Genomic DNA, 22193 nt, shown 5'->3' with positions numbered 1-22193 from the left:
GGTAATGGGGGGAGGATGGGGAGGGAGAACATCCATATAGAAAGGGAGCGGAGAGGTTATGGGGATGTTGGCCCGGATAACAATCGAACTGAAAATAAGAAATAGCCAAGTTAATAAAGATGAAAAAAAAAAAGAAGCATGAGAGAACTTTCTGAAGTAATCAATGCATAATATGGATTCTATATTCATAGGCAGGCTGTAACCTATAGGACAAATCTAGTGAACCTTTTATTATGCAAACTAAGCTTTATTAGAACACAGTGATGCTAGTATTCTTACCATTTATCTATGATTCCTTTCATGTATAAAATAGTAGAACTAAGCAAAGATTATATAGCATACAAAACCCTAAACTACTGTTTAGATTTTTTTTTTGTTTGTGAGCCTAGCCTTTAACAGCTGAGCCATCTCTCCAGCCCACTGTTTAGATTTTTTATAGGAAGTTTATCAATATGTGAAATATATACATCCTGACAGTAGCTTTGATTGCTTAGCATTTGCCAAAATTTACTGAATTATGATGTGTCCCTTTTACTATATGTAAATTTAAACAAAAATACTAATTCCTATTTAAGGATACCTATGCCACAGTTAAATTACTTCAACTTTGACATGTATCAGGTAGTAAGATTGCAATACGATAATGAAGTAATATTCTGTATGAAGTAGAAAAGCTACAGCCTTCAAGCTCAACCTGATTAGCAAAGCAGGGTTGTAATAGAGAATACATAACAAAAATTAATGATACAATTCAACTGGTAGATATAAGGTTAGTAATACATTTTTTTTTACCTATTCTGATCCCTGAAGATTTTCAAATAAGTCGCCAGGGAATATCTTAATTATGGAAGGGAAATACAGAACACATGAAATCTGCCCACAGAGAGATATTCTGATTCAAAATTCTTGTTTAGACTCAGTGTGTACATACTGGAGTTCATTACTTCTTATGTCCTTCATAAAAAGGGAATTTTATAAAACATATAATACCTGAGGTAATAGCTCTTTGTAATAATAATATATCACCACTAGAAAATAACTCATAGCACAACACATCTTTTACCAATGGACCACACAGCCTTCTATTAACTCAATAATTAATTCAGATTTTCAAAGACGTCCAAAGCAGAGTAGACAAGCAAAACAAAACAAATAAACAAGCAAAATGAAATAAATAAATTCTTTACCCTTTCCTTTAACTAATTAACTCAGTTTCTTAAGTTAACTTATTACCATTACTCTAATTCTGGCCAGGGATGATAATTATCTAACAAATGGGCTGTGTAGTATTATGATTGTGTTCACAGGCTCTTAAGCCAGGTAACCTGGGTTTAAGTGCAGGCCATCTTCTCTGGTACAGGGGGCATTACTTAGCCTCTCTGATTATTATGTTCACTACTGTAAATAGGACTTGTAGGACTGATACGTGGGAAATACATGTAAGGCTTTTAGAATAGTGTTGGGGACTTGGGGAGGTAGCTCAGTGGTACAGCACTCATCTGCTATTTGTGAGGCCCCAATACCACACTAAAAAAGAAGAAAAACTGACCCATTCAAAGAATGGGTTTGGGTTCTGAATATAGAATCCTCAAAAGAAATAAAATTGGCTAAGGAATATCTTTTAAAAATGTTTATGAACCCTAGCAATTAGAAAAATGCAAAAACAAAATAACTTTGAGGTTTCATCTTAATTCCAGTTAGAATGACACAGGTCAATAAAACAACCATCAACAAATGTTGGAGAGGATATGGGGACAATGATACACTTATTCACTGTTGGTGAGATTGCACACTTGTTCAATCACTCTGGAAGTCCATGTGGAGAATCCTCAAAAAGCTAAAAATAAAGCTGCTATATGAAGCAGCTCTGCCACTCCTTGGCATATGCTCAAAGGACTCAATGCTACTACGCCATAGACACTTTCTCAGCCATGTTCATTGATGCTCTAATCAGGACAGCTAGAAAATGGAAACAGATTACATGTTCTTCACCTGATGAAGAGATAATGAAAATGTTGCATGTACACTACACGAACTATTCAGCTGTATAGAAACATGAAATCATGAGTTTGCATTTAAATGGATAGAACTAGAAAAGAATAAGATAACTCAGACCCAGAAAGATAAACATCACATGTACTTTTCTCATCTGAGGTTCCCAGCTCCAAATCCTTAGTTAGAAGAATATAACCTGGGGTAACTGAAGAAACCAGGAAAGTAAAAGGACAGCACTGTGTATGAGGAGAAGGATTAGGAGCAGTAAGAGAAGGGACTAATTGGATAATACAAGTGATCTGAAGGGGGAAATAGGGAAAATGTTGGGGCCTTTAATTAGTGAGGAGGACGAAGATAAATATGGGAAGGAGGGAGGAAGGTAAATAAGAGTAAGGATGTCTGGAAAATGTCATTAGGAATTATACTATCAATTATCTACCTAAAAATACCTATAATAACCTTAAGTCTGTGTATACATGCATATATATATATAGTTTAAATGAAATACTCTCATCCAGATTGACAATGCTTTTCTGCATTGTGAAAAGACACAAACGATCTAATAGAAAAAATCCCAAGCCCACGTGAAAAACCTTCTTTTGAGTTGTTGATAAGGGTTGTTTAAGAGACTACTAAATTATTGTAGGCTACTGCTGTTGCCCTTGGATGCCCCCACAGGTGGAAGGTAAGTCTCTATTGCTGAAGATACCTGGCACCTCAGACACAGAGCCCAGGAGCCCTTGAGCAAGGACCTCCTTTCTGGGGACTATCCCTTATGGTACCAGAAAGTATGTGCAAGTTTCCAAAGGATGAAAGCAACCAGAAGTTCTGCCTGGCTATACCACCTTAGAACTACAGCAAGGCATGACATTTTAAGGGTACAACAGTGACATGCATATTTGGTGATAAGCAACAGCTCTCTAATTGTTAGACTTAAGGCTTACTCCACAAGAGGAAAACCATGATTGGTACCGAAGCCTAGCCAACTAACAATCAAAATGCAAAGTTGTGGAGCCCAATCATAGGCTCAGGGGTCATAGTGGAAGAGCTTGTATCAGCAAGAGGATCAGAGAGTTTGCTATGAGATTGTATCTTGTAGTAATGTCATAAAATCTCGTCACATGACTTCCTAAACATGAGCTAAACAAGGACAACAGCAGACACACATGCCAAAGTGGACAGGGAAGAAGTTCATGAGGCTTCAATCCTAGACAAAGAACCACAGGCAACCACAGAATGCAGAGAAAGGGTGAAATTGTCCTCACTCAAGATAAGTATTCCCAGTATCAATTGTCAGCCTTGAAAACATATACATACCTGTAACATCATATGAACTGAGCGGGTTCTACCTATATGTTTAGGAATATACACATATATACTGTGGTGATTTGAATGAGAATGACCCCCATAGGCTCACATATGATTAGATAAGAAGTTTGCATGGAATATGCAGTGAACCCAATGGTTGTACAATATAAAGTAGATGCTAAGGTTGGCAGTTAATAAAAAGGCTGGATTAAAAAGGCTGGATTGTATAAGTTAGCTGTGCTAAGAAAGCAGTTTGTTCCTGGGGTTGTATCACATGGGAAGGCTGTTCAGAAGCCTTCAGCAGGATTAAATAATTTATGTGTAACTGCAAACTATGCATCTATGCAAACTGCAAACTGTATCTATGTATCGATGAGAAGCTGCGAACAATATATTGCTTGGACTGTTCTAGCTCTTTCATTCATTCAACTACCATTTACTCATTATGTGAGGAGTTTGGTAGAATGAATGCCTAATGCTCGTACCTAGTACCTTTTAGATTACTTAGTGAAAATTTTACCATATAGCATTTCTTGAGTCTGTTTGGAACAATCTCAATAAAATTGGCATGGAATATGCATTTACAATTTGAATTTTCCTTATACTAATACCAGAAACTACAGCTGGTCCTTAAAACAGATAAACAAACTTCAGCCCAACCCATGACTTTAAACCTGCTTGTGCTACCACATTCAGCTTGAATATTCATTTTAAATATGCAAATAAAACTTTCAAAAACTCAAAAAATAAAAATACATTCTAAACACATACTATACTTGAGCATTTGAACCTAGGTTAAAGTTGAGCCTATGTTCAGCATATAGGATAGGCTTACAAAGAAAGAAATGTGAGCTCAATTGCAAATGTACACTTTTGCATTTATAATTAAAATCATATCATTTATAATTACTGCCCAAACACTCAACTGTATCTATAGACCAAGCTTACCCCCAGCATATTTTAAATACTTCTGTCATTTTTCAAGAATACATCTGCTTTCTTTTACAAGTTTATGAGCCTTTGAGGGTAAGAATAAGATCTTATCTTACTTTATTTCCTCAAAAGGTAGTAGTCATTAAAAGTCTATTGATAAACTAAAGCAACTATAGGTCATTTCTCAAAAGAAACAAATGTACCACATGCAACTAAAGAATACCCCAAAGCTCAGAGCATCTTATTCCCAGAGAGGGAAAGCACACGCATGGAGTGGAGAGTACAACAACAACAACAACAACAAAAAATGGATAATGCTAGACAAAAGCCCAACTACGTCCAAAGTCCATGACACCAGCAATGTGAATACAGTCTGGATACATGAATACACACAAAGTTGGTTTTACTCACTGTTAGAAATGAATAAGACTAGTTTTGTGCATTTCAAAATTTCTCCAATAAAAAAAATAAATCTAAAAACAATCAAGGAATTTAGGTGAATATGTTAAAAATTAGGGAAGTCTATGAAATACTATTTTTAACTAACTGCAACAGATATTTCTCTATCATCTAAGCAATCTGGAAAAATTCAATACAAAGAAAAGACTGGTTTGCCAAGAAAAAGAGACAGGAGTCTCAAATAACCCTTTGGTTGTACTAAGTTCTCTATTCTCCATTTAAAGCTGTAGTATTTCTAAAGTCTACTTGCACAATATTAGATAGAGCCTCAAGAGAAGTATACTGGGCATGAAGAAGCATGAATAACTTGGAACTTTCAGTGGCCTTTACCTAATCTATGATTAACTGATAAAGAGGGAATTGTTACTTGTCAGAAAAACAGACAATGGGAAATATATATAAATTAATAAACAGCCTCTAAAAGACAGGCCTTATGGAGGTTAGACATGGTTAAGAGCACTGGCTGCTCTCCCAGAAACCAGTCTGGGTCAATTCCTAGTACCCACATGGCAGCTCACAATCAACATTAAGTCCAGATCCAGGAGATCTGACACCTTCTTCTGCTCTACAGGTACCAGGAATGTATATGGTAAATAGATACTCAAACAAATAAACTTGAATTAAAATTTTTTTTCTTTTTTCTTTTTTTTCGGAGCTGGGGACCGAACCCAGGGCCTTGCGCTTGCTAGGCAAGTGCTCTACCACTGAGCTAAATCCCCAACCCTTGAATTAAAATTTAAACCTAAAATTAAATATACTTTTAAAATGTGTCTCACTTGCTGGGCAGTGTTGGCACACACCTTTAATCCCAGCACTCGAACCACAAACATAGGCCAATCTTTGAGTTTGAGGTCATCTTGGTTTACAGAGTAAATTTCAGGTCAGACAGAGACATAGAGAAATGTTGTCAAAAACGAACAAACAAACAAGAAATGTGTCTTACCTTTATCTGTGAGACCTTCTGGATAGTTAATGGAGAAATCTGGGACTGTGAAGCAACTGCAGGTCCAGCAGCATATATGGGCATAACAGAAGACTGACCTTGAACCACAGGCAAAACTGGAGACCGAGTCAGCTTTGGCTGCTCCTGCAACTGGTAAAAAGGAGAGAGATAAATCCTCAAATTTACAATATAATACATACACACATATTTCCATATAAAATATCAGTACATTTACAGTATATGCAACATATATAATTCTATATTAAAACATAGTAGTAAGTCTCTCATCCCTGAAATTTGCTAGCAATGTCCTACTGGTTGGTGAGAAGAATATATTTGCCCTGGAACACTTATGTCAGCCTATAGGATACTAAAAAGTACCTGAGAACTAGTTGCCTGGTTTGAAGAATAGGCTACAGTGGGGTGACTTGAAGTATCTGAATGTAGAACTGGTCCAGCTGCTGGTTCAGATGAAGTGTCACCTTTAATAATGGAAACAAGCAAAAAAAAAGGTAGAAGAGAAAAGATGAAGCACAATATTCAAATGATATAAATAACAATAAAACGTTTCTTTAATTTTTTTCTACTAAGACAATCATAGAGTTTCAAATAAAATATATATACTTAATTAACATTTTTCAAAAGAACTAATATCAGCACTGGGGAGATAAAAGCTAAAAGATCACAAGTCAGAGGCCAGCCTGGGGTATAAGTGACTTCAAGGACAGGGTAGGCTACAAAGGTCTACCTCAAAATCAACAAGTAACCAACAAATAAAACTCTTCATGGGTCAACGAAATGTTAATATTGGGATGTAAGCAACATTTTCTTTTTCTTAGAATGCTAAAAATCAAACACAGCCTTGCGCATGATGAATTCACATTCTGCTACTGAGTATGTTTCCATCCCTATAATTTTCTTTGTTTTGTTTGTTTTGTGAGAGTAGGCTCAAACTATAGGGGAGAGGAAGAGGTAGAGGAGCGGGTGGGGAGGGAGAGAGGGAGAGAGGAGGGAGAGAATATGCTCACATGTGTGTACACAACTCTGGATATTGGTGCTTAGGTATCACCTGCTTTTTTTTTTTTTTCTTTTTCTTTTTTTCTTTCTTTCTTTTTTTTTTTTTTTTTTTTTTTTTTTTTTTTTTTTTTTTTTTTTTTTTGATGCAGGATTTCATCACTGGCCTGAAGTTCACCAAATAGGCTGGCCATGAAACCTTGGGAATCTGCCTTTCTCCACTTCTCCAATACTGGGATTACAAGTGTAAACCACCAAACCTGTTTTTTAAGATATGGAATTCATGTCCTGTACAAGACAATCACTGAATCATCTCCCCAAGCTGACAGCAAACTCTTGATCTTCCTACCTCAGCCTTCAGAGTGCTGACATTATAGGCAGATGTTACCCTGTCCACCTTCCAAAGTCTTAAAATTTTCTTTATAAAGCAAACTTAAAATAATCCCACAACCCAGGCATGATGACACACATCTTGAATCCCAGAACTTGAGAGGCAGAGGCAGGAAGATCTCTGTAAGTTCAAGGCCAGCCTGGTCTGCAGAGCAAGTTCTAGGATACCCAAAACCACATAGTTGAGACCCTATCTTGTAAAACAACAATAAAATCCCATAAACATCATTCCAGGAACTGAAGATATAGTTTTGTGGTAGATTACTTGCCTATAATGCACAAGGCCTTGGGATCTACTCTAGTCACTGCAGGGGTGGGTGGGTAGGGAATGAGAGGTAAGGCAGTGGGAAAACAGAATAGGAGGTAAAAGGGAAGGCAAAGAGGGGGAAGAGGAAAGGGGAAGAGCTGCAGCTAGGCACAATGCCATAATCCCAGCACTTAGAAGGCATACGCGAGAGGATCACGAATTTAAGGGCACAGCCTGGGCTATATATAGCAAGACCATCTCCAGAATAAACAAGAGAAGAAGAACAAAGAGAACGAGGAAGAAAAATCAACTAAATCCATTCACCAGTATATATGCTGGTGATATATTTCATGTATATCCTAACTAATATACACTTGCTGTTAAGATTTAAATAAGTCTCATGGGCCATAACTCCTACAAAGTGGGTAGGAAAATGTCCTCCCTTTGTAGAACAACCATCTTTAATGATGCAAATCTGGTTTTACTTTTTACTTATTATATTTTATTTAATTAATTATTTGACCTTACTGTTATTGTTTTGATAGTCTCCCTATGCAGTCCTGGCTGACCTGGGATTCACTATGTAGACCAAACTGGCCTCTAACTCACAGAGATCTGCCTGCCTCTGAATTCAGAGTGTTGAGATTAAAGGCCTGTGGCACCTGCACACCCCGCTACTCTGTGTTCTTTAAAATATATCAAAAAACTAATAACCAAAAAACAAAATGAAACAAAACACTAGAGGACTTATGTTTTCATTCCAATCTAAAATACTAAAGCTTTTTTTTTCAAGAGTTACAAATCAAATTTTATTTATAAGCAGTATGATTTTCAAAAAACAGGCTTTTAATGGACAGTTTATATAAAATGTTAAAAGTCATCAAATATGAAAAATAGGAACAATAGCATATAACTAACTTTAACATAAAAAGGCTAAACAAGTAAAAAATTATTCAATGAAAACCATAACAAAAACTATTTCTACGCAGCTGCCTCTTACTAAACACTTAGAAGCACAGTCCTGCAGCCTGTTTCTCTCATAAGACACTGGGTGACTAAAGCTCTTAATACCTAGAAAACTCCTGCTTTAGAAACAAACTGTATCTTTAGTTCTAAATTTTCTTCATAGGCTTATGCTGGACTACTAAAATATTATTAATATCATTTCTCTGAACTGGAGTAGTTGCTGTAATATAATTTTTCTGCAACTAGAACATTGGGCGAGTCACTTAAAGAATTCTTTAAATTTATTTTGGGATGGCTATCATTTATTCCAGACTGGCCTTAAACTAGCTGAATATGACCATGAAATTTCAATCCTCCTGGAATTTTGCTGGAATTATGGATTACCATGCCCAGTTTATATGGTGTGAGGATCAAGCCCAGGGCATACTAGGCAGCACTTTCAACTGGAACAAATTCCTAGCCCAACTTTCTTGATTTTAATATAAGGAAACTATCTGGTCTATTTCAAATGTTTTTAAAGGCTTAACAAAATAATAGCAGAATACTCTGAGAAGTACAAAAATGCTATTTAAGAAACTGCATTTCTTTGACTTTACAGTTGTCTTACCCCTAACAGAGGAGGGCTGCTGCTGTGCTTTGCCTTGTACAAGCTGCTGTCGAACATGTTGATCAACTTCTGTTTCTTCACACTCAGCCGCATTGTGTGGACCAGGAGCAGGTCGTAAAGTTGCAGTCTGCTGCTGAGGATTTACATTCCTCGCATGCTTGCACTGGGAATCCCTGCGTTCCTCTAAGCATCCAGCAGGCTTCTTTTCCCTTATCTTTTTAATCAGTGTCACACGGTCCCTAATGGACTTAGCAACAGCTTTGGAATCACTTTCATGGAAGAATCCAGACTTGACCTACAAAGAAAACATAATAAACTCCTTCTTTAAATCATATTTTATACCCCAAATCCAAAATTCTAGTAAATAACTGGTAATTAATAGTTGGTCTCTATATGCTTTTTAAATTGGACATGTACACATGTGAGCGTCTTTAACTGATTCAAAAATAACACTTCAGGGTATGAGGCAAGAAGATCTTGTAATGCCAGTCTTAAAAACCAGTAATAACATGCCCACTATTGGCATCTGAGAAATACAGCTAACTGAAGTGGTATTTTGTCTTGTATGAGTACATCATCTGATGCTATACGATGGAAGATGCTTAGTGAGAAATGAACTGCTGGAAAAAACTTTGAAAATATATGTGCAGGAAACAGAAAAGTGGCACAGAGGAAAGGAAATTTGGAAGTGGATTGACATACCCCAAATAAAAATATTGTCTATTAAAAACTATATGGATGAAGTTTGGAGCAGAGATCGACTTTCTAAGTAAAGGAAGATGTGCTCACAGCGGGGCACTTGCATTAGAGAAGTGAGAAAACAGGAAAGGAACAGGGATGAGTAGCAGAGAATATAATTTGAAGTACCATAGCATATCATGTTTAGTACCATAGTCTGCTGGCTTGCTTTTTTAACTTTTTATTTTTGAGACAGTATCCCATATAACATAAACTGACCTTAAATTCACTATATATGTAGTTCAGAGTGACCTCTGAACTCCTTGATCTTCTACCCCTACCCTCTAAGTGCTAGGATTACTGGCATGTGCCACCAAGTCCAGCCTATGGTCTACTTCCTAAAACCTAAGGATCTATAGACCAGAAATTTCATAGTAGTTGGAAGATTATTAAAATATTAATGAGAATGGTAATCCCATCACTTGGAAGGTGCATGCAGGAGGCTTGTCATGGGTTTGAGGGTCAGCCTGGGCTACATTTTGATTACCAATCAAAGCAACACAGCACAATCCTGTCTAAAACCAAACCAAAACGACAGAAAACAGATGAAATACACATATCTAACTTTGCCCAACTTAAAGTTCTCAATAAACTCACCTCATACTAAGTAAAATTTAAAGTTACAGATCAATAAAAACAGGGTTAGACATGGTGGCACACACTTGAAATTCCAGCAGTTGGAGGCAAAGGAAGGAGCATCAGGTCTTCGAGGCCATCTTCAGTTACACTTTAAGTTCTAGGCTAGTTTGGGTTATATGAAACTCAGTCTCAAAAAACCAAAATCAAACAAAAAAATGCAAAGTAATGGAATAATAATAATAATAATAATAATAATACTTGAGAACCAGTCCAAGAGGCCCAACATCTAAATAATACAAGTTCCAGAAATGAGAAACAACATGTACCTTCTGAGAGCTAAGATTTCTTGTGTATATGTGCATGTGCACATGAAGGCCAGAGGCCAACATCAGAATTCTTCCTCTATTGCTCTTCACCTTATTTTTGTGGCAGGTTCTCTTAGTGGGCACCTCTTGCTGTCTTCACCCACCTAGAGCTAGGGTTAAAGAGCTACACCATGGGAGCTGGAGAGATGGCTCAGCGGTTAGGAGCACTGACTGCTCTTCCAGAGGTCCTGAGTTCAAATCCCAGCAACCACATGGTGGCTCACAACCATCTGTAATGAGATCTGATGCCCTCTTCTGGTGTGTCTGAAGACAGCTACAGTGTACTCCTATATAATAAATAAAATATTAAAAAAAAAAAGAGCTACACCATACCACTTTATGCAGGGGCTGGGAATCCAAACTTAGGTCCTATTTTTGGCACAAGTAATATATCAATAGAACCATTTCCTTAGCCCCCAATTTTATTTTAACAAAAACAATGTTGTACTGTTGTCTTGCTAATAAAAAATACTTCACAATTGCATAACAGTATAAATAAGGAAAACAGAAGATGAATCTGGGAGATAGCTGGGTCAGTAAAGCACTTGACATGGAAGCATGGTCACTTGGGTTTAGAATCCCAGCACCTATATAACAGAGCAAAAAACACACCTATAATTCCTGCACTGGGGAGGTAAAAATATATGCATGTGCAAATGTACAAGCATAGCTGTACAAACATACATACAGAGAGAGAGAGAGAGAGAGAGAGAGAGAGAGAGAGAGAGAGAGAAGAAAGCAAGCGCATGGAAGAACATGAAAGGAAGAAAGCAATGAGGAGTGAAAAAGAATTAATCAGTCAGGATACTACAATGTTACAATGTGCAGGGAAAACATTACTACGATTTATTTACCATTTCATACGCTACTTCCTCAGGTGTATCTGCTTCTAAGTTGAAACTGAATTCAATAGCTTCATTGTCTTTATGTTTGCCTTTTAATTTCTTAGGATCTTCAACCCAGAGTCTTAGAGCCAAGGATGAATTTGAGCAATCATCTTCCTCTGCTAACTCCACCCTCAGTCCAGTATCCTCAGCAAAGAATGCATGGTTTAGTAGATCCTTGATCGATAACCTAGTAAACAAAATATATTTCTCATTACCGATTTTCCCAGTCATAAGTAAGATATAATCCTTTAAATAGTAAAAGTCAATTGTATCAAAGTGAGAATCTTACTTTACATTTTCTATTAATCCATTAAATGTTTTGTTATTAAAACTACACCTTATAATTAATTTATTACTAGGGACACAAAAATGTCAACTTACATGAATACAGAATGATCTTAATTAGATTAACCAGTAACATATCTTGATAACAAAGTCTAACACACATGAAGGTAAACCTAAAGAGAATTGTTAGGTTAGATTTATTAGCTTCTGTAAGCCACTGGCTTATATTATTAAGACTAAAGTAATAGCTTTTCAACAAAGGAAACTAAAAACAAAATCCCAGATATATAAACTCTAAGGTGAACTGAAAATGCAATTTCTTACAAATATTTTAAATAGACATTACTCAACAATTATCCAGTCAGAAGGTGTATGTAATAGGCCGTTCCTGTATCAAAACAGGTGCCAGGTTATGTTACATAGTGAGTTCCAGCACAGTATGAGCTATAGAATGAGATGCTGTTTCAAAAGACTTTTTTTTTAAAAAAAAAAAAAGGCTATTTAGTCAGTGTATACTTCACTCTTTAGAAGAATGTCATAGGGGGTTGGGGATTTATCTCAGTGGTAGAGCGCTTGCCTAGCAAGCACAAGGCCCTGGGTTCGGTCCCCAGCTCTGAAAAAAAGAAAAAAAAAAGAAGAAGAAGAATGTCATAGGTGAAGCCTTGGCTGACTTTGAACTTGCTAATATAGACCAGGCTGACCTTGAACACAAATAGATTAGCCTACCTCTGCATCTCAAGGGCGGGAGTTCAAGGGCTGTCCTACCATGTTCTTACTCTCACCTTCTTTTTCTCTTTCTTTTCTTTCTTATTTTTTTTAAAAAATCAAAACAGAGTCTTACTATATAGCTTAAGATAGCCTCCAAATCTCAATTCTTCTGTCATGTCCTCCTATATGCTAGAATGACAAGCACGCCCAAGCATGCTGACTAAAATGTATAAGGCCTTGGGTTTTATTTCTAGGACAGAGAAGAAAAAGAATACCCAACAGGTGAAATTAAATATTTATTAACACATGAATGTATAATGAAAATGTGGTGTAACTGTACAATTGACTATTCATTTTAAAAGAAATGAAAATTTGATACACGCTACAATAAAATCAACTTTGAAAATCCACACTAAAGCTGGACAGGGTGGGATCAGGTGGGGTGGGGTGGGGCAGTGGTGGTGCATGCCTTTAATCCAAACACTGGGGAGGCAGAGGCAGGTGGAGCTCTGTTTGAGGCCAGCCTCAACAGAGTAAGTTCCAGGACAGCCAGGGTTGTTACATAGAGAAACCCTGTCTCAGACAGAGAGAGAGAGAGAGAGAGAGAGAGAGAGAGAGAGAGAGAGAGAGAGAGAGAGAGATCCAAACTAAATGTAATAATAAGCCAAACATAAAACAATAAACATTCCACTTTTATGAGTCACCAAGAACAAGCACATTCACAGACATAGAAAGTAGAATAGAAAGACATAGAAAGACTCCAAGGTGCCTACCTGGGCATTACCCTGCCAGCCCTGATTGACAGGCCCACACATGCCACATTCAACCTCTACACCTAGACAGATCCTCCACATCCTTCTCCTAGCTTTAGCAAGACACAGAACTAACAAAAGAGTACAGACAATATGAAAGATCAAGGCAATATCCACACCCCCAAACCTCACCAGTTCTATAAAAATGTCTACCAATAAAACTACATAAATAAACCCCAGGATATAGAATTTAAAATAACAATCATAAATTTCATCAAAAAATTCAAGGATTTAAAGGAGACACTGAAGAAGATACACACAAAATCAATCAATCAATCAATCTCTCTCTCTCTCTCTCACTCCCTCTCTCTCTCTCTCTCCCTCTCTCAATGAAATTAAAGAGAATAAATGATGCAATGATGCCCCAAAAAACCAAAAACATAAGACTAGTAGAAATGACAAAGCAATGAAGGATTTGAAAACAAAATCCAATAAAGACAAATACTGATGAAGACTCAAGTTAGCCTGACATGAACTGAGAGAAAGGATGATATCAATAGATATGCTAATATGAAGGGGAAATTCCCACGGACTCAACTCTAGACAGAGAACTACAGACCACTAAAAACATTGAGAGTGGGAGACGTGCTTGTCCCAGAGGAAAAGCCCCCCACTTGTTCATTCAATATCAAATTGTTGGCTCTAAAAATATAGACATATAAGTAACACTATACAGACTGAGCAGGTTGTAGTGATGCATTTAGATGTGTGTGTTAAAATGTAACAAAAAAAGAGGCCAGGAATGAAATGATTTGGGGGAAGAGCCGGGAAAAGGGAAATGATATATTATGATTTCAAAAAAATTATTTTTTTAAAAAAGAGAATAGAGATTATCAGGGTCTAGAAGGAAGAATTCTGAATTATTAGTGGTTACAGAGCTATAGTTTCAAGTGAAGAAATATTTTGGGGGTTGACAGTGGTGATGGATGTGTTTCTGAAAGACACACATAAAAATGGCTAAAATGAGGGTTGGGAGATGGTTCAGCAGTTAAGAATATTTGCTGCTCTTCGAGAGGACCTAGACTTGGTTTCCAGCACCCAGAGTGGGCAGCTCCAACTGCATATGACTCCAGATTCAGAGAAGGGGATACCTCTTCTGGCTTTTGCACATACCTACATACACATGGTACATATACATACACCCAAAAATACAAACACATACACATAAAAATATTTTAAAATCATTAAAAAGATGAAATTTCCGAGTTAAATCAGTAATTAATTATACATAAATAAAAATAAAAGTCAATACTAAAGAAGTTATCCATATAAAAATACTCCTTGAATAAAAATATCCATATTATTTATACTATTATTGTTGGCACAAAGATATAAAACAAAATGTAATCTATCTGCTTACTCTAAACTATTTAAACAGGCAATTTGTTACCTGCTTTACATTTGACTTTTAAAAATTATTTCACCTTACTATTAAGTTGATGGTGATGAAAGTTTGTCCTAACAAACACAAATGTCAGTTCAAATTTACCACATGATAGCAAGGTTTAAAACTTCCAACAGCATGCAGTAATATACATTATAGTATCCAGGATTAAAATGCATCCATCATCTCTATGTTATAATCCCACCTACCTTTCAGATTTGTTTTGTCTAATACATCCTTCAATTATTTCTTTCACTTCAGGGTCTGTGACTTTATTGAAGCTGGCTGGTTTTATGCCCTGAGAGAAAATGGTTACAAATTAAACAACTGAAAGCACAAATCAACATGACATTTATTAAACTTTTTAACCATAAAATATCAAATTATTCCTTGAGATAATTATACATATAAATTTAACTTATAAATTTTTAAGCAGAGTCTCACTACATAGCCCTGGCTAGCTTTGAAGTCTTTTATGCCCTCAGTTATCAACCTATGTGTTATCAACTCTTTTGGGAGTTGCATATTAGATATCCTGCTTATCAGATATTTAACAAATTTATAGTTATGAAGTAGTAACTAAAATAATTTTATAGTTGGGGGTCACCACAACAACTGCATTAATGTCACAGTATTAGGAATGTTGAGGACCACTACTGTATGTAGACCAAGCTAGCAGAAAACTCATAGAAATTTGCTTGCCTCTGCCTCCCAAATGCTGAGAATACAGGCTGGGGCTACCATACCCAACCAATTTCAACATTTTAAAATTACATTTCATGACTTGTTGGGGAGAGAATAACTTGCAGTAGATAGATAATCAATCACCTTCCTTCATGTATTTCCCAGTGATTGAACTCATACTGTCAGGCTTCATGGACAGCACCTTTACCAGTTGAGCCATCTTACTCGTCAAAGTTTAACTTTTTAAGAAGAATTTTTATCACAACTCCTTAAATAACTGAACATTGTAAGTAACCTAATGCACATTAATAACTTAGGTACATATAGACTAAAATACTATTGTAATTACTGATATGGGGAATTCTCACAATTTAATATGAACTAATAGGGGGAAAACAAAATGCTGAATATGTGAATGTGTATGTGTGCATGTGTATCATATTCCTAATTAAGAAAACATAATGGGACCTAGAGAGCTAGATGGCTCAGTGGTTAAGAGCACTTGCTGCTCTTCTAGAGGACCCAATTCAATTATCAGAATCCATACTGAGTCACAACATGTTACTCTGGCTCTAGGGGATCTGATATCTTCTTTTAACCTCCAAGGATACTCATCAACATGTATGCAACCATCCATTTATAAACAGATACATATAAATATTTTTGAAAGAAAGAAATTTAATAATGGACCTGCAGATTAAAGGTGCTTGCCATCATACCTGATGATCTGACTTTAATCTCTGGAATTCACAAAATGGGAGAAGGAAGTCAACTGACTCCCATATGCTGCCATATGACTTCCATACTCACATTCTGACAATATGCAACACATAATAAATAAAATGGGGGGGGGCAGTGAGAAGGCTTCATCTGAGTTCCAGTCCCCACCCCACAATGTAACAAGACAGAACTGACTCCTAAGAGTTGTCATTTAACCTCAATACTCAAGAATGTGATTGTGAGAAGCACACACAGACACACGCACACACACATGTATATGTGTGCACCCTTGCACACATGTACACAAGATGAATGAAATACATTTTAAAAAGTAAAATGAAAAAAGCTTTTAAAAAGCAAATATAGTAACTATTTTTGAATAAGAAAAAGTAGGTTTTCTATTTGCATGATTTGAGGCAGGATCTCACTTATGTGCTAAGGATGTCCTCAATTTCATGACCCTCTGTTTCAAATTCCCAAATAGCTGAGACCACAGGCATGCTTAACCAGGACAAGCAAAATGAATGTGGTTAAAAAAAAAACTCTTGAAGTCCAGCATAATGGCCTATGCCTGCAATTCTGCTACTGGAGAAGTGTAAGAAAAGATACCATAAAAAATAATAAATTCTCAATTTCTAATAGTCTGAATTTAATATGTTTCAAAGTCTTTTAAAATGGCTTGAAGCCATAAACAATGTACATGTATGTACAAAGATATAATTGTATATAATAAGTATAAAAATATATAAATAAATATGTAAAGCCCCTTTTCTATTTTAGCAATAATAATACACTGAAATAATTTCTTCTTAGGCTAATTATTAAGTGCTAGGATTCTAATAAGAAATAAACAAGGGGCTGGGGATTTAGCTCAGTGGTAGAGCGCTTGCCTAGGAAGCGCAAGGCCCTGGGTTCAGTCCCCAGCTCCGGGAAAAAAAAAAAGAAAAAGCTAAAGAAATAAACAAAATCCAGAAAGTTAAAACAACAACAACAACAACAACAACAACAACGCTGTAGTTAAAATGGCAGCAGAGCAGATCCTGCTGTGTGACTCACTAAAGGTGAAAAGTCAGAATTAAATAGACTCTATCCTAAAGAGAAAAAGAAACAAGGAACTTCAAAAAGTCACAAGGTGTACTACTTGAAAAGTGCAGAGGAAAAGTTGGAAAACATACAAAAAAGAAGCCTAACGCTTCACAGTTCCAGGAGGACTGATCTCAGACAAAAGGAAAAGCAACTGAAGCTTCTAGAAGGTGGGCCAGGGGTCCTAAAGAAAAGACAATGAAATTCCTACTCTTAGAATACACCCTCCCTGCACCCAAATCCTGTTGGGGAGAGAGCTGAACTCCCAGAAGTGCGGACAATCCTGAGACCACAGGACAGACAGCCACTTATGCCCATATCCCTGGCCCAACAGGAAACTGCATAGTGCCTCTGGATACAGGAATATAGGAGCAGTCAAACTGCATAGTGCCTCTGGATACAGGAATATAGGAGCAGTCAAACTGCATAGTGCCTCTGGATACAGGAATATAGGAGCAGTCAAACTGCATAGTGCCTCTGGATACAGGAATATAGGAGCAGTCAAACTGCATAGTGCCTCTGGATACAGGAATATAGGAGCAGTCAAACTGCATAGTGCCTCTGGATACAGGAATATAGGAGCAGTCAAACTGCATAGTGCCTCTGGATACAGGAATATAGGAGCAGTCAGAGGCAGGAACCTGCTAGTGTCTGCCTGTGCCTGGAACTGAACTGAACCAGTCACACAGCTCCCTGCACCCAAATCCCACGGGGGAGAGAGCTGGACCCTCAGAAGTGTGGACATTCATGAAAAAGAAGAGGTGACAACTGCTTTCTGCCCACATTCCTGACCCAAGAGGAAATCACCTAGTGCCATCTGTGCCCCCTGAGTGCCTACACACCTGAGAACAGAGCCCTCTCTTCCCAGATCCGGCTGAAAGAAAATAGGTCTAGGGGAGTGCTGACACACAGGCCTACAGGAGGGTCAAGCCATTGTCAGAAACAGCAAGACAAGCTAACACCAGAGACAACCTGATGGTGAAAGGCAAGTTCAGGAACCTAAGCAACAGAAATCAAAACTACTTGGCATCATCAGAGCCCAGTTCTCCCACCAAAGAAAATACTGGATATCCAGACAAAACCAGAAAAGCAAAATTTTTATTTAAAATCACATTTTATGATGATGATGATGATGATGATGGTAGATGTTAAGAAGGACATAAATAACTCCCTTAAAGAAATACAGGACAACACAAGTAAACAAGTAGAAGCTCTTAAAGAGGAAACACAAAAATCCCTTAAAGAACTACTGGAAAAAAAACCAAACAGGAGAAGTAAATGAACAAAACCATCCAGGAGTTAAAAATGGAAATAGAATCCATAAAGAAAGCACAAAGGGAGAAAACCCTAGAGATAGAAAACCTAGGGAAAAGATCTAGAGGCAAACATCACCAACAGAATACAAGAGATAGAAGAGAGAATCTCAGGGACAGAAGGTACCATAGAATACATCCAAACAACCATCAAAGATAATGTAAAACTCAAAAGGTTCCTAGCCCAAAACATTCAGGAAATGCAGGACACAATGGGAAGATCAAACCTAAGGATAATAGGTATAGAAGAGAGTGAAGACTCCCAATTTAAAAGGCCAGTAAATGTTTTCAACAAAATCATAGAAGAAAACTTCCCTAACCTAAAGAAAGAGATGCCCATAGCATACAAGAAGCCTACAGAACTCCAAATAGACTGGACCAGAAAAGAAACTCCTCCCATCACATAATAGTCAAAACACCAAACGCACAAAACAAAGAAAGAATATTAAAAGCAGTAAGGGAAAAAGGTCAAGTAACATATAAAGGCAGACCTATCAGAATCACACCAGACTTCTCACCAGAGACTATGAAAGTCAGAAGATACTGGAGAGATGTCACAAAGACCCTAAGAGAACACAAATGCCAGCCCAAGCTACTATATCCCACAAAACTCTCAATTAACATAGATGGAGAAACCAAGATATTCCATGACAAAACCAAATTTACACAGTATCTTTCTACAAATCCAGCCCTACAAAGGATAATATATGGAAAACTCCAACACAAAGAGGGAACTACCCCATAGAAAAACCAAGAAAGTAATCGCCAGCAACAAAACCAAAAGAAGAGAGACACACATGATTCTACCTCTAACAACAAAAATAGCAGGAAACAAAAATCACTATTCCTTAATATCTCTTAACATCAATGAACTCAATTCCCCAATAAAAAGACAGAGAAACTGAAGACGACCTCAGAAGATGGAAAGATCTTCCATGCTCATGGTTTGGCAGGATAAATACAGTAAAAGTGGCCATTTTGCCAAAAGCAATTTACAGATTCAATGCAAGCAATCCCCATGAAAATTCCAACTCAATTCTTCATAGCGTTAGAAAAAGCAATTTGCAAATTCAATTATAATAACAAAAAACGGGGTTGAGGATTTAGCTCAGTGGTAGAGCGCTTGCCTACCAAGCGCAAGGCCCTGGGTTCGGTCCCCAGCTCCGAAAAAAAAAAAAAAAAAAAAAAGAAAAAAAAAAGAAAAAAAAAGTTATAATAACAAAAAACCCAAGATAGCGAAAACTATCCTTGACTATTAAAGAACTTCTGGGGGAATCACCATCCCTGATCTCAAGCAGTATTACAGAGCAATAGTGATAAAACCTGTATGGTACTGGTACAGAGACAGGCATATAGATCAATGGAATAGAAATGAAGACCCAGAAATGAACCCACACATCTATGGCCACTTGATCTTTGACAAAGGACCTAAATCCATCCAATGGAAAAAAGATAGCATTTTCAGCAGATCTCTCCTGAGAGATACAGCCAGAACATGTCAAATACAGAGGAAAATGCTAGCAGCAAACCACTGAACTGAGAACAGGACCCCCATTGGAGGGATTAGAGGAAGCATTGAAAGAGCTGAAGGAGCTTGCAACCACATAAGAACAACAATGCCAACCAACCAGAGCTTCCAGGGACTAAACCACTACCCAAAGACTATACATGGACTGACCCTGGGCTCCAACTGCATATGTAGCAGAGGATGGCCTTGTTGGGGCATCAGTGGAAGGGGAAGCCCTTGGTCCTGCCAAGGTTGGACCCCCAGTGTTGGGTGGATGTCAGGAGGGTAGGAAGTGGGGGTGGATTGGAAGGGGAACACCCTTATAGAAGAAGGTGAGGGGGATAGGATTGGGGGCTTATATCCAGGAAATCAGGAAAGGGAATAACATCATTTAAAATGTAAATAAAAATATCCAATAAAAGAAAGGGAAAAAAAAGAATAAGTCCACAGACTTCCCAAGTCTCAGAACCAATTCAGAGGAGACAGTGACTCCTTTAGTGGATAGGACAATTGTGAGGACTTCCATGCCTGTCAAACTGACTTGGAGGGCAGGAGTTGGGCTTCATCTTTGTGGGGGAAGGGTGCAGTTATTAGCAGACTTCATCAACTGAGAACAACCCCAGAATCTGATAGCCTTAAGCATTAGGTCAGAAGGCAGATCAACGTCCACTGCCGTCTAGCTGCTATTCACTTCTATAGATTTAAAAACCTCAGAGCCTCCAGTGGAATACTTGAAATTCATGGCCTCATCCCGCCACAAGGATGACTAATATTTAAAAAGCTTGGAAAGTATAAAGATAGGTCTTTCGCCTATACAGATTTTGACAGCTAAACATCACAAATACTATATCTAAAATATATGAAAAACTCCAAAAACTAAACACTATGAAAAGATCTTTAAACTAAAAGGCTGCCATATGATCTGAATAAACAGTCCTCAAAAGTAGAAAGAAAGAGAAACTGAAGCTGTGGCTCCACTGTTGAGAGCATTTGCTGTTCTCCACAGGGCATGGGTTCAATTCTCATCACTCACACAGTGACTTACAACCATCTGTAACTCCAGTTTCAGGGGAATTGATGCTCTCTTCTCATCTCCACAGCTACCTGGTATGTATAAGGCACACAGACAGTACAGATAGGCAGAACACTCATACATATAAAAGAAAGTAAGTCTCAAAAATAAAAATGGAAGTACAAATGCTTGAAAAAAAGTTCAGTATCTTCACTGATCAGAAAAATACAAATTATTTAAACTGGCCCAAGGTTGTGTTTTATCCTAACTAGAATGACTATCCAAAAAGAACATGAAAGGAACTAAAGAGATGAGTCAACTAAAGAGTGTATATTATTCTTGCAGAGAACTAAAGTTCAGTTCCCAGCACCGATGCTGAATGCAGTTCACAACTACCTATAACTCAAGCTCCAAGGGATACAATTTCTTCTTTTGGCCTCTTCAGGAACTTGCACTCATTTGCATAAAACTACATAGACATATACAAATAATAAAAAGTAATAAAAATAAAAGCCGGAGAGAGAGTCCAGAAGTTAAAAGAACTCACAGTTTTTTCATAAAATGCAAGTTTGATATAGAGTCCAGAACTCAAAGGACTCTGTCAACATACCACAGAAGTAATTGTACATCTTTGTTTACTGCCACACATTCACAATGGGCACAGTAGCAAAATTTCAGTCTAAATGTTCATCAACAGATGAATGGATAAAGAAAATGTGGTACACACATAATATAATGAAACTTTTGGCAGCCCTAATTTTCAAGAGACTGGCTATAAATGGAAACCATCATGTTAAACAAAATAATTCAAGCTTTGTAAGACAAACGTCACATGGGTTTGCTCATATGTGGAACCTAGATTTAATAAGATTATGTATGTGTATATATGTATTTATATGTGTGTATTTATAGATGACAAAATTAGAAAGGGGATCACGAGATATGAAGAGATCTTTTTTAAAAATGGAGAGAGTAACAAATAGTACCTTTGTGAGTTCAAGGGGAGTCTGGTCTACATAGAGAGTTCCATGATAGACAAGGCTACACAGTGAGATGAGACCTTGTCTCAAAATAAGCAAACACATGTACTAAGAAAACAGAAAAGGAATAATTGGTAGAATAAAGGAAAAGTCTGCAGAGGGCAGAGAGAAATGGGAAAAGACCAGGAATAAAGGAAAAACTCATGAGAATGAAGTTTACTGGTATATATGTAAACTAAGTCATGATGAAACCCATTATATTATATTGTAATCT

The 22193-nt window shown here is 37.1% G+C and overlaps 1 protein-coding gene across 12 annotated transcripts in view; it reads right to left on the bottom strand.

The window, feature by feature from the left end:
- The window catches only part of Wnk3 (WNK lysine deficient protein kinase 3), a 164130-nt gene that overhangs the window by 80645 nt on the left and 61292 nt on the right, over nt 1-22193 (bottom strand). For 11 of the 12 annotated variants that reach the window (XM_087600106.1, XM_087600108.1, XM_087600104.1 and 8 more), the window contains 5 exon segments: nt 14830-14918; nt 11399-11618; nt 8863-9157; nt 6020-6120; nt 5639-5788 (listed from right to left, as the gene is read on the bottom strand). In XM_087600106.1, the coding sequence (XP_087456232.1) occupies nt 5639-5788; nt 6020-6120; nt 8863-9157; nt 11399-11618; nt 14830-14918 (855 nt within the window). 12 annotated transcript variants of the gene reach the window in all.

Source organism: Rattus norvegicus, chromosome X (genome assembly GCF_021556685.1).
Source record: "Rattus norvegicus strain SHRSP/BbbUtx chromosome X, alternate assembly SHRSP_T2T, whole genome shotgun sequence".
Classification (NCBI taxonomy): domain Eukaryota; kingdom Metazoa; phylum Chordata; class Mammalia; order Rodentia; family Muridae; genus Rattus; species Rattus norvegicus.
Note: the sequence above shows the minus strand (reverse complement) of the source record. Positions and strands in the feature narration are given on the sequence as shown.